At 36.4% G+C, this 14,061-nt stretch overlaps 1 protein-coding gene across 2 annotated transcripts in view; it reads left to right on the forward strand.

Annotated features, from left to right (window-relative positions):
• The window catches only part of LOC120633080 (guanine nucleotide-binding protein G(o) subunit alpha), a 70,929-nt gene that overhangs the window by 7,218 nt on the left and 49,650 nt on the right, over positions 1-14,061 (forward strand). For both annotated transcript variants that reach the window (XM_039903175.1, XM_039903174.1), the window contains exon 2: positions 5,988-6,030. In XM_039903175.1, the coding sequence (XP_039759109.1) occupies positions 5,988-6,030 (43 nt within the window). The remainder of the gene's footprint in view (positions 1-5,987; positions 6,031-14,061) is intronic.

Genomic DNA, 14,061 nt, shown 5'->3' on the forward strand with positions numbered 1-14,061 from the left:
CTATACAGGCATTTCAAGTCTGTGCGTCATTAAATGTCAAGTCTGTGCGGCTCGAAAGGCAGATTCTACCAATGAAGACTATATTTTATATTTACTCATTACTGTATCTTCCCAACAGCAACGGAGGATTGATGTGCGTTTTTTAATTTAAGCTTTTAATTATCATTTTCTATAACGGTGAAGGAAAACGTCGTGTGAAAACCTGCATGCTTGAGAGTTCTCCATAATGTTCTCAGGCGTGTGAAATGTAACAATCCGCACTTAGCCAGCGTGATGGACATACGGTATAAACCGTTTTCAGTCTGAAAGGAGACCCCGAGCTCTGTAGCGTATGTCCATAACGGGCTAATAATGATACAGGCGACGTTCATTTTTAACCGACCTCCTTCAAATAGGTTATCAGTTTAGATTTTTTTTTCATGTAATAACTCTATCATTTATGGACGGATTTGCACAACTCTTTTTTTGTTCGAAAGTGGTTTTTGATGTAGGAAAGGTGTTTTTCCAAAATGACCCCATTTCAGTTTCATATAGATATAATGAAGAGTTTCGCAGACAGACAATGGAATTAATTCATATAGTTCTAATGAAGACCTCCCATCATACCAGACAATGGAACTCTTTAAAAAATTGCATTGTTTACGCAATCAAATAACATAACATCTATTCTGTACACTCGAAAAGGCTACGCAGATGTATTCAGTAAATCAGGGTACACTCAGATTTTCTACCAAAGTTACTAGTAGTTGCATATATATTTCGCGACTGGAAACCAGTAGCTTACAGTATTCAAGTTACTTTTTAGTTGGTTATAAATATTAAGTTTAATTTACTATGCTCCGCGAAAACCAGGAATATCTGTACGGTGAAGTTTATAATTTCTTCGAGCAACCTCAGGAGTATGTTGACTTTACATTGAATATTTGTTAAGTATTCATTGTAAAGTCACATCTCCTTTGAGGATGCTCCGGTGTCGGAGCGAAACGTGCGTAGAGAGTACACTGCCGAAGATCTGTTTGGTGTGGAGTAGGTATATGGATAGAAGAAACCATAAATCACACCGTACAGATTGTAATGATTTTCTCAGAGCATCGCAAATTCAGCATAATTTTCATTGCATATTATTGAAACATAAAACGATTTTTAGTTTGTATTAATTTGATTTAGAGACGATATTGTAAAAAAAAAAAAAACGTGTGTGTAAAGTACACACGTTTTTTTTTTTTTACACGCTTTAGAAGCGATACTTAATTGGCGTAAAAAGTTAAAAATCTTTTCAAAATTTTTATCTTTCGCCTTTCGTTTGTAGAAAAAACGACACTAACAAAAGAAAAAAGGTATTGTTCGAATTATTGAAAGTCAACTGTCATACCCTTTTTTAGTAAAACTAAAATGTTGACTATAGCTCACTTCATGGTGTCGGTTTTTGGTGACGGTGTGCGCGCGCATTGTAAAAATTTTCACCATTTTCCCCTAACGCGCCAAAAGAAGTATAACTTCAAAAAATCTATCTTGTTGATGATTGATTTTGAGCGGCTGCTCAAACTTGAATGACCCTATCGTGTTACGTTAACAGTGAAATGGCGGCAGGTCGGATGTTACAGACAGGTGCTTTATCAGTTCGGCTCGAGCGCGCGACCGACGGCTTTATCGCGATGATAGCATAAAAGGCCCTCCGCCTCATCAGATGATACCGATAACGCGTTCGAAGATTGACGGGTTAATGTTTTTATGATACTACGGTTTTTGTCTGTTGGCTTTAGGCATATACTTCACGTTATAAGAATTTATTTTTAGAGACAATTTTTTAAGCACGATTATGAAGAAGAAACACTTTATTGCACGTATAACATACAGGAAAAGAAACAGGAAGGAGTGTACAGTACACAACGTAGACATGCAAAGGCGGCCTTATTGTGTACAGTACACAACGTAGACATGCAAAGGCGGCCTTATTGCTGCAAGCAATCTCTTACAGGCAACCTTTGTACACAGGACTTACAGCAAGAGAACGGGATAGTGCCAAGAGTGTTGATAGATAGGTATACATAAATACCAAAATGTATAGATACAAACACATAGATTATTTAAATAAAATAAATATAGGTAATGTATAAATATAAAATACACATAATATATATAAATATATAATGAACATGGTATATTATGATGGTTTTAGGCTTTTGTAGTTGGGGACTTAGGGAGGGTCTGCTTTACGCGATGATGCCGTTGATTTTTCTTATTGCAGATGCGCGCGATTGATATACATCTGTGTTATAATATAATAATAATAAATAATTTATTTCAAGTTACAAAGACTCATAGTTACAATTTAAATGACCACTTATCGAATGATTATAAATATAAAAGATACTTAACTTGCCTTAGTCTGTGTACGTAAATTGTCGTCGACAACGGTTATTATAGGCACAATCGAGCCGATCCGCTAAACCTTACTGTATGTGATCCCCAGCACTCGCCGCACCAACGAAAGTGTGTTCTTGAGAATTATTATATAAAAACTATTCACCCGCGCTTCGGAAATCAATGCGCTGCATTCGCGAGGTATCCCTAACAGCATCCTTAAAAGCCTTAAAAGCATTATTGTATTGGATCCGATGAGAATGTACGATTTCTACGTAGAGACACCTTGTACCATTGTAGAATGAAGCTCGATTTGGAGTCTTTTCTTGTCCGATTATCAAAAGAGACCTTGCTACTAGGCTGAAATTGAGGATATGGAGGAAACTGAAAGGCGTAACGGATAGGCTGTAAAGTAATACTTCTAACTCTTCAACACACTACTCCCACATGCGAATTAAGTAGGAGGGCCCGGGTTTGATTTCCGGCTGGGGTAAATTGGGAATTTATAATTTCTGAATTCTCTTTTCTAGTCTGGTGCGAGGCTTTGGCCGTGGCTAGTTGCCACTTTACAGATTTAGTGTTCCGGTGCTATGTCGCGCAGACACCGACAGTGACAGACAACTCTAAGGGAGCGGTTTATCTCCCTATCAGGTAGTGGTTGGAACCTCCCGTTGGAAGAGGCTTTTAGAACAGCAATCGACAGTTTATAGGCTAATGGTGATTATGACATGGTGCTAAGAATGTTTTTTTTGATTTACAAGTAGGGAAGCATGTGATTTATATATACCTACCTTTGTCGTTTGTTACATAGTTCAGTCTCTTCTAAACGAGATTCGAAACAACTATTAATACCTTCGTATTTAGATTTTTATTTTGATCAGCAACAGCTGCTGTCGCGCCCTTCGTAGAGAACCCTAAAGAATCCTTGAAAATATCTAATATTAAATAACATATGCAGAGGGCTTTTCTATGTATGTATATAATAAGATTTTTTCCAGCCACTTCAAGATGTGGGTTAAATGGTTTTATAAAGCGGTATAGGTTAAATATAAGTGGGTACAAGATAATTAATGATACATACAAAATAAGATTTATTATATATGGTAATTATTTGTGAAAACTTCGATAGCGCGATGCAGGATCTTGTGGCGCCATCTAGTTGGGTAACGTGAAGACCGCCACAACTACAAACAGACAGACTCGATGTTCCAAAATTGTGCTTATAAATTAGGCCTTATCATCAATGCATTACTGGCCTACAACACACATGGGTCGTCTCACAGAATTTTGACCACCACGCCTTTGAGGTGTCATCTATATGTTTTTTATGTGCCGGGGATCGAACTCGGTGCCCTTGAAATGGAAGCCGATGATTTACCCGTTGGGTTATTAACGGTTTAAGTACTCACGGTACCCGCGTGACACACGGTAATTAATAGACCCATACTTAAGGCGGGTGTAACTGCGTGGACAAGCTATTGTTATACTATTTTTGGCGTGGGTGATGCAAAACTAGCTCTGTCAAATACCGACATCTTTCGTGACCCCACATGCATCTAATTGGTACGACGACCACGGCGGCGCGAACGGCCGATCTTTGACCTCCCGATACACATATCACCTAACTGCAATGACGAGACTGTGCTCCTGATTTAATTACACAATTGCTACCTTCATTCATTCATCTCGTTCATCTCGATTTATGTATGAATGAATTTCATTCGCGTTGAATCCAAAAAATACAAAATAATTTAAATTCCTACCGAAATATTACCATACCATAATAAAAAGCATTAAGTATCGATAAAATATATACGCGAAAATTTATGAGTCAACAAAACGTTGTTAACTAATTACTTTACTTAATTCGGTATCGAAATTTTCTAATCATAAATTTGACAGCATGGGGAAGCAGATACCTGTTTGATTTTTAGCTGTAATACTAAACGGATTAGAGACTTGAACTTTTTTGTCAGTACCTAAGTACATATAAGTTTTCTGATTTAAGCTTTGAAATAAAAGTTAAATAAAATATATCTTTCCTTGATAAAAAGGCTAACATGGCAACGTATTTTTTAAATCTGAATCAGGGAATTTAAGAAACTTGGATCAATCTCTCGGAAAATTTAAATGAAATTGATTTTTAAGTATTGTTTCCTATGACACTATCCATTTATTTTTATGTTTTATCATAGTAACGCAAAAAACTATTCGTTAAGGGAAAGTTTTATGAATTAATGATTAATTTAATTGTTTTTGTTAAATGCGAAGTATTTAATTTAGAAATGCATTGATTAGTAATTGTTGAAGTCTTCTTTTGCGAAGACTTATAATACAAGACAAGAAGTAATGGATTGATGACTGTTGATTAGGAGATGAATTCGTAAAGCACAATTTCATAATCTTTTTTTTTCTTCCGTTTTCATGAAAGCTCGTGCATTCCTAAGCTTTTGAAAGTAATTTCATTTCGGTGATGAAATCTCCCAGTGCTGCGGTTTTCTTTTCCTGTTCTATTTTTGTATCGCAGCAAGACATGCATTTAGCGTGAAATGTTTGTACGGTTTACATTCGTTTGGCAATTAACGGTTTTTATATCATTGCTGGTTTTATTACTCTGGTTGAGAGAACGCCCATTCCGTTCAGTAGATAAAAGCGTCTAAGTATGTTATTTCTTGATTCTCACTTGCACCACAATACCATTAATTGTTTGCGTTAGGAACGCGTTTTACCTCATATCTAAGCAAACAAAAGAACGTAAATATTTCTATGACAAATTCAAATGTTAATTTTAAAATTACATCAAAATTATCCATAATTTCGAGTTATGGATAACTTTGTGACGACCATGTGACGAAGTAAAGTTCCCCTTATTGTATTAGTGGAATATCCAGACTGATATGCCAGCCAAGGTAACCGCTAGCTTGTTAGTCACTGCTGAACTCCTGGTCACGTCCATGTGAAGTATTATATTTAGACCAAAGAAATAGTGCGCTAAAACCAGCCCACAAACATAAAATAAATAACTTTCAATTAATGTTACAACTATGAACAAATACTTAAAGATTCAAGATTACATTTTAATGACTTCCAACGAATATTATCACAGCATAAATTACGTGGGCACACTAAACTGCCCTACGAGACAGTGTCAATGTCTAGAAGGGCGGTTTAGTGTGCTCACGTAATTTTTTAATCTGACATATTATTTAATACGCATTATACCTCCATACCGAGTACCGAAACTCGGTATTGCGACAACAAGATTAACGAAGCAGCTAATGATAATAAATATTCAAGCTGGTAACTTATTCACTGAGGCGGTGTGTCGTAAAGCATCAGAAAGGGGATTTGCGCTATGCGTTTTAAAATAGTAATGAGTAAGGAAATCGGTGGTGTTCATCCCTTTTCTTCGGATTGCACGTTAAGTCGTGTTCCCGGTTATTATCACCAAGTTATGGTCTAAAACTCTTTCTCCTATGTGAGAGGAGCCCTGTGCCCAGTAGTGGGTCAAAAAAGCAATCAAGATGACTGATTATCAACATTTGGTGATAATGAATGCACATTAGTCTGTCTGGATGCTGTGATGGAATTACAATATTAATAACTATACACTTCTCTTTCAGGTGCCGGAGAATCGGGGAAGAGTACGATAGTTAAACAAATGAAGTGAGTACAAATTTATTATTTTTCAGCCAAGCTTCACATAATTCCACTATAGGTTTGTTTCTGTAAAACATATAACAAAGCAGAAGTTGTGCGTAATTTACGAAGTTTTTATATAGTATGGTGGTACGTAGGTAGGTACGTAGTAGAGTGCCTACGATACCTTACTACCTGCGATAGTTAATCAAATGAAGCTATTAAGAATTTACTATGTATAGCCTACTTTGTTACATAATATAAGATAAGAATATAGTTCGTTCGCTGAAATAGTTTATGAATTTCGAAAGGTAGGCGTCGGCTACTTCAAAGAATCGGGTCATAATGTTTTAAATACAACCGCGCTGTAGGTAATTGGCGCGTCGTGATTTGAAGGATTCAGATGACTAAATTATACTTATTTGATTATCCATTGTTGTTAATAGGTTAATTAATGAAGTAAAGTAATGAGCAGGCATGAACTTACTATTTATAGCGAGGTTTTTTTTTATAAAAGTTACAACTCAAGCACGTTTGTAAAATAGTATTGGCAATAGGCCAATCAAGTCATCATTTGTCACTGCTAGGTAAATGACCTCTAAAAGTTGAAGCAGGTAATTATAATCTTTAAGCTGTTCGCACATTACCACATGAACCGAAATACAATATTTTTTTTAATTAATTACCCGAAAACAAAGCGTTGGTAATCGCCCAACTAGGTACAAGACTACATCCAATGCAGCGAGCCTTTTACAAAAAACGAAATGCTTCGACAAACATACATACATCTATTACATTTTGTACACTTGTTGGGAAGCATTTTTAATTTCAATAATATTATGTGTCGAAATGATAACCTCTGTTTTAAATCACGGAGTCTCTTAGAACTCTGCGTTAGAAGTTTTCAACTAAACTATATCCAATTGTAAAGCAGAGCTTTGGCTTATCTATTTTATGTTCGGTTAGACCAAAAACTCTTCTTCTTCCTATCTCTATCCCATTGTAGGTGGGGTCGGCTCTTATTTTTGTCGGGCAGTTCCTCTTCGAATTGGAGTCGTCCTGCTGGTCCACCTCGTAGCTGGAGGACGCCCTCTTCCTCTCTTACTTATATTCCTCGTCTCTTCGTATCGCATTACCACACCATCGGAGACGGCTGCGGTTAGACAAAAACAACGAAAAGAAATAAAAATATCATAAAGCTACTACTAAACATTAACAAAACCGATCAATCATCGTATGCTTATTATACTTCAATCAACTAATAAATTACTGATAAATCGCATTAAGATTATTATCTTAAGAGTTAGAGAGCAATATCACCACTTGATTACCAGATATACTTCTATAATAATAATAATAATAAATCTTTTATTTGAGAAAAAAAAACAATACATGGTAACTTACCTACTATATCTTAACTCCCAATATGTACTGAGGCTGGCTACAAAGGGGGTTTTAGTGGGAGAAATCCCACATAACCCAAATTCTCCCGCAGAGAATCGGGGATCTTTTAAAAAAAAGTAAACAACTTATGGACGCTACCCGAAAACATATGTATATATACAGTAACAATAAAAAAAAGGAAAGATCTTAAAATAAGGTAACTAAATAAAATTAAATATAAAATAACGAACAAATATAATCCTAGGTTGGCAGTGACAGAATACTATGTAACGTTAACATATCTGGTGGTGTTTCTCCCAAACATATCGCTCAGCGTTATGCTATAGCAGTGGTTTAGTGATCACTGCTACAGCGCTGATTTTAAGGCGACCTATCGCGTCCTCGCGTATACGTTGTTTTGTTATACTTTTTTTTAATGTACTTTTTGTGGTGTGCATAATAGATATTATATACATTCATATAAAGTTAAAGTGTCTTAGTATGATTTCCAAGGAACTGTCTGAAAGCAAAATTCCTTCGACTGACTGCTTGGGATTTTTCGAAATATGTTATTTAATTTGCCATAGTGAATTGAAATCTGAAATATCTGATATAAGCATTGTTATGAAGACAAAAACCACCTTAAAGGAGTTAAACGTGGATGAATTTATTTGTTTGTTTGCTCTCCTTAAAGAAGCAACCAATCAACTTTATGTCTGGCACAGAGTGAGTTGAAAGTAAGGAGAGTAACGTACGCTACTTTTTATCCCAGGAAAACTAACTGTTGTCATGGAATGAAAAAAAAACGCGGGCGTCAGCTAGTATTTAATATAATCTAAGAAACTTGGCATAGAAAGTCAATCAATTTTGTAATTAAATCATTTGTACCTTATCCCCCTTTTTCAGCCGTTTTATTAACTACGTTACGTTGAAGGTGACGAGCTAGACGATTTTCTTTGCAAATAAAGTACGGCACGTGTTTTTAACGACCTCGCAAAGAAAGTCTAATCAATATTTCTTGAGCAGCTACCTATGTGTAAAGACTTTAGCACAATAAGCTCGTGCCAGTTGCAGATTGCGCTTCCATGTATACAAATTTCAAAGAAACATCCATCTATGTTTACAGACAACGATTTTTTTGCGAAATACCTTAGCCAAAGGACCTTTTTGCAAATGAAGGGATTTTTGTTTTTAATCTTTATTTTTTTGGGACTTTTATCCTCGAAGACATGCCAGCCCCATCGTAACCTACACGGTGAGATCCTTAAGATTCAATGATTAAAAGTCCATCGCGATAGCAAATTTTGGGCTACTCAGGGTACTTTGCGCTATATCTACGTCGTAATAACCTAGGTTGTGTTGGCTCATCAGTAAAACCCTAAAAATGAAGGGATAATATAACATAATATAATATATAGGTATGCCGTACGGTATGCCGAATAGGTATTAATGATCCAATAAAACCTGAGTAAGAACCACACATATTTATATCGATAACCTAACTTCTGATCTTGGTAAGAAACTTATACTCTAATTTCGGTTATGAGAGTTTTTTTGCAATCTTCGATCATCCGAGGCTTACTGCCTTTAGTATGCCGTATAGGTATGCCGTATGGTATGCCGTATAGGTTCCAATAAAACCTGAGTAATAAACATACATATTTATATCGATAACCTAACTTCTGATCTTGGTGGGAAACTTAAGAACGGATTAAGGAATAGGATCTTACGTAGTTCCAATTATCCAGCTCTTTTACAGTTGTCTTTGGATTTTCACAACAATTTGTGAAAATCCAAAGACGACCAATTGGACTAATAATAATTTTGCAATGTAATATGTAATAATAATATTTTAAAACTATCTTAATAGACTAAACATTATTTTTTTGGAAATATAAATACTTCTGGTATTTATATTTCAAAGTGCTATTACGCTAGTCTAGAAGATGCCTATTCGCTCTTGATTTAAAAGAACTCGTATTATATTATTAAGTACAAAGGAATGTGGAAGGCTAAAGGTCATTCCTGATCTTTGCTGGGTGTATAAGAAGAAGCAAAGAGCTTAATTCATTTTGATGCCTTTTTCTAAAAAAAAAATTGTATTAGTTGCGTAAAGTGTGACGTCAGACTTCCACGCATGCGCCTTTTCTTATCGTGCTACCATTACCAACGAAGAGTTTTATTGAGGAGATGAAATCTGTTTTGCAAGGACTTTGTACACACAAATGTTCCACAACCATTTTATATATTCCCATAATGTTATACCAGAAGGCATTTGACGTTGAAAATATCGTAGTAAGTGCCGCACGCCTATTTAAACTCCTGATATTCTATTTAAACTCGAAATCAGAGTAGTTTGTGTTCATAGCATAAATTAATAATAATAATTTCATAAAGTTTCGAAATAATCGAAAATTTTAGATATTGAAGTTAACGGTTTCATCACTTTGTTTTCATTCTTACAAACTGCTTTGGGTACGATATAATACAAACACGTGTCTTGCAAGTATTTACTGCTTCGGTCAATTCATATTGTGAGTGAGTGTAGGTACCTACTTACTAAAATTAATCGAAGGTACACGTGGTCAAAGAAACAAAGCAACTATGAAATCGAACATGAGCGATCATTCAACCCAGTTTACGCTTACACGAAGATATAAGTGGTTAAACGTGGATATCGAAACCTAAAATATAAAGCTGTCAAAGTTTACAAACTAAACGTCTATTATTAATTTGTTTCAAAATGTACTTACTTCCTTTCCGGTCTGGTATGAATGTAGAAGCACTTTCACGTAATGCAATTACTCTCAATAATTTAGGAAAATGCGGTAGGTAGTGGATGGAATGAGGATGCCATTAGATTCGATGACTCTGCGGCATGCATCTCGATTTATGTGGGGTGAGCATATTGAACGTATGTATTTTATTATAGTGTCGGTATATGCAGTATACAGTATTTACGACTGTATTTATGTTACAAAAATATGAGTTTGTTTTTACTTTGAAACTCTGATTTGAAAAATTATTTTTGCTTTCGATAGTTAGCTTAAAGAATAATTATTACAACATGAAAATACCGCATAGGGACACAGCTGGTTTTCATAATACTAAGCATAGCATAGGTAGCATCAAAACAAACCACACTTTCCCGGTTAGTGTATTCACATTATATTGTAAACCTAAACTTGACACACTGTGCGTGCACGCATGCGCATTAAAATTTCATTTATGTGTAGGCCTTCTTTGTAAGCACTTTGGAAACTAAAGGTATGTCTGTTTGCAACGACTCTACCACCGGTTCGGGAGGCTGATTGTACCGTTAAGAAGCCGCCAAGATATTCAGCAGTGATGAGTTTGTCGGCTTCTTCTCGGTAGAATTTGCCTGCCGAACCGGTGGTAGAGTCACTACAAACAGTCGGACTTGACATTTCAAAAGTGTTTATATTAGGCCTCCTTGTAACATATATATATTTTTTTTAAATGTTGTTCCAGTTTCGGTCTTTGAGTGTAAAAGTCCTAATATAGAGTGACGTAGAAACAGGACAAGACGTCAACGAAAGCTATTAGCAGTTTGTGATGTGGCAATTGTTAAAAAAACGATAAAAGAACTGTCGTCATTGAGCCATTTTAGAATGTCTACGTCATTCTATTGACTATACGCAACGGGTAGCGATAGTGATTAGGTTGTTTTTAATATCGATAACGAATTAATGATTCATTCAATGCAAATTGTAACTTTATCTAATGATTGTTGTTATAACATAGCAGGGTCAGTCTCAGCAGATGGACCCTTCAGGATCATTTTTACTCGCCCCATCCTCGAAGCCTGAGTTGCCCACTCAGATGAAGGGACGGTATATCTGTTGAGAATTACGGTTACAGGTGGTAATTTTTCAGAGTTGTCAATATCACTGAGACACTGAGAACGCCTGCCGCTCTCCATATTCGTATCACCGACGCGTTAATTATGATTCAATTCCCGTTGAGAGTTGTAAATAGCATCGGCCGAAGCCTCCCGAACACAAAAAAAAAACAAAAACTCGGAAACTTATCACACGCTAAGTTAGTAAGTATCACGTAATAGGAGCTTGATATGAATTTCATTTGCTGTGTTTTTCCGGTTCTATTCTATCTTAACGTTCACTGTGAAAGTAAAGCTGTCGCCAAATCAAGATACTACCCCATGCTAAAATAGTGCTTTAATCCGTTGCTCGCTGGCTGCGTGAACAAATACACAAATTCCCAAACTCATTTTCTCATTTATAATATTAAAGAGAGCATTGAATTTTTCTTCACAACATAAAAATTGAATTTTTTATATTTGCTTACCTTGACTACGTCAGCGAAACGCAATTCAGAAAATCGTTTAAATTTTTATGCATTCAAATTTTTGATAAGTATTTATTGAACATCAAACGTTATCATATAAAACAGCGAGATTGTATCCCAATCGCGTTATATACAGCACATCTTACGGCGATGACGTCACGGGCGTCCCGGATCTAACCATGCGGCCCTGTGATAGTGTGACGTTAAACTTCGGCGCATGCGCCCTGTCATAGGGCGTTTTCACTTTAGCCGATAACGACACCGACCCGACCTTTGGTTTTGACAATGTGTTTTTTTAATGACAAGAAGGGTCTTGAAAGCAGGCCGCTCCGCTTTTATTGCTCTGTAGATAGAATTATTCTAATATTGATGTTTAAAAGGGTAACAGCAAAGCTTCTTAGTTTCGGTAGAATTTGGCTTCCGAATCGGTGTTACTAACTTTTCTTAATCAGGATGTTTTACAATATTTTCGTGAATTATTTTTCTGTAGTTCCTTTGTATAATCTGGCAGACGGTTCAATACATTTTTATTGTCGTGGCGTATTTACTAGATTTATGAAGTGGTATTTTCATATCACTACCAGTTAGCCTTGACTGCAATTTCTTCGGTGGTAAGTGATGATGCCTTTTAAGATGGAAACAAAAAACCTGTTAGCAGGTTTAGTTATATTAACATCCACCTCTAATCGATTTCTACGCTAAATTTTGGCGGAAAGCTAAATCGCTTGGCGACACGCCTTTCTTGATGGTAACTAGCCGCGGCTAAAGCGTCTCCTGTATATCTCCAAGGCTTTTCAAATGTATAAGATTATCAGTTCAGCGATATCGTGTCGGTATTTGGTCGTTACCTTTGTCTGTTAATGTGAAAACGCCCATATCTTCAATGACGGTTACCAGGTTGTTGGTAATTCGGTCTTTGTGCGGATTTAAGGTCGTAATTTCTTCGTTCAACTAGGTTGGTGATATAATTAAACACTTAACTGCACACTCAGGAAGAGGTTGGAGAACAGATTAAAAACTTAACTGGAATACAAAAAAAAAACATTTTTATCCAAGCATTTTTAAGGTTCGGGGGATATTGAAAAGCGTTACAATTGTAGATGCATCATCCTCATTAATGTCCTGTTGATGAGCACACGCACTCTGTCATAGAAGAGAAAGATACTTAGAACCCACCACACTAGTCGTTGGCGGATTGACGGGTTTTTAACGAATGAAAAGGGTTAAAGGCCGACACGCTGGCGAAGTGCGGATGGGTAGACTTCACAAGCCCATTATGGAGGACTCCGTCCCCCGGAAGGGAAACCGAAGCCTCATACACTAGGCTATCACCGCATGTTTTCACGTTGCGTTTATTTTATTCTGAATTGCAAACGCTCATCGCTTCATGTACACCCGCTGTTTTTCACAGATAAATATTCTTTATATAGTATATCTCGATATAACGTCATTGTTTTCGAAAAACGGTGGCTCGCCGCGATTTTTAAGTATCCGGGCGCCTCCATTGTTCGTGCTCTTGAAGCGTGTTCACATAAAGGTTGTTTGAAGACACTATAGACATACGAGCCGCATTAACGCCGGGCCCGTTGTGACGTCATCCATTGTCGATTTTTCTCTTCAATGTCTCTGGGCCGCAAGACTAGCGAAGGTGCCACTTTTTAGGACTCACTGTACTTACGAAAAAGGAGCCAGTTGTGTATTATTCGATTAAAGTGGTATGTTTTAAGTTTGGACTGCTTTAACAGACTTAGAAAAAGAGAGAAGGACGTTCTCAATTCTATACATTTTTTTTACTACGATCATTACACATTTGATTATTATTGGTGTAAATTGTTTTTTTTTGTTTGATAGGTGATGAATTTCAGTGGGAGAAATGAACCTCAGCCCTTTTTATTTTAAACAAAACAAAAAAAAATATGATGAAGACGTCGATGATTGTGGACCCTTTTGCCATATGGGTCGCTTTTTAACGAACTTTGTTCTCTTTGTGTTCTCTTTGTGTTTTTAAAAGTAAATCCCACCTACGTGGCGCTATTTATCCAAAAATATCATAACGCGCGTAGTCAAATGCTTGCGACATATTATAATTCGTAATGCAATATACGAACTGCTTTAACTTTTTAGTCAGACCAAGATGAGCGCGTCAGACGAAGGCCTGGGCCGCGACGAACTTCCTGGCTGAAAAATCGACGTTAGTGGATGAATGAATGTACTAGGTCAGCGGTTAAAGAGTACAGATAGCCCTAATACTTGCCGACCTTTGATATTTGAGAATAGAAAAGAAAAACTATATTGCAACACGACACGATCGGAAAAACAGTAATAGTACTTAGTGCTAGGGTGCAA

Source organism: Pararge aegeria, chromosome 21 (genome assembly GCF_905163445.1).
Source record: "Pararge aegeria chromosome 21, ilParAegt1.1, whole genome shotgun sequence".
Taxonomy (NCBI): Eukaryota; Metazoa; Arthropoda; class Insecta; order Lepidoptera; family Nymphalidae; genus Pararge; species Pararge aegeria.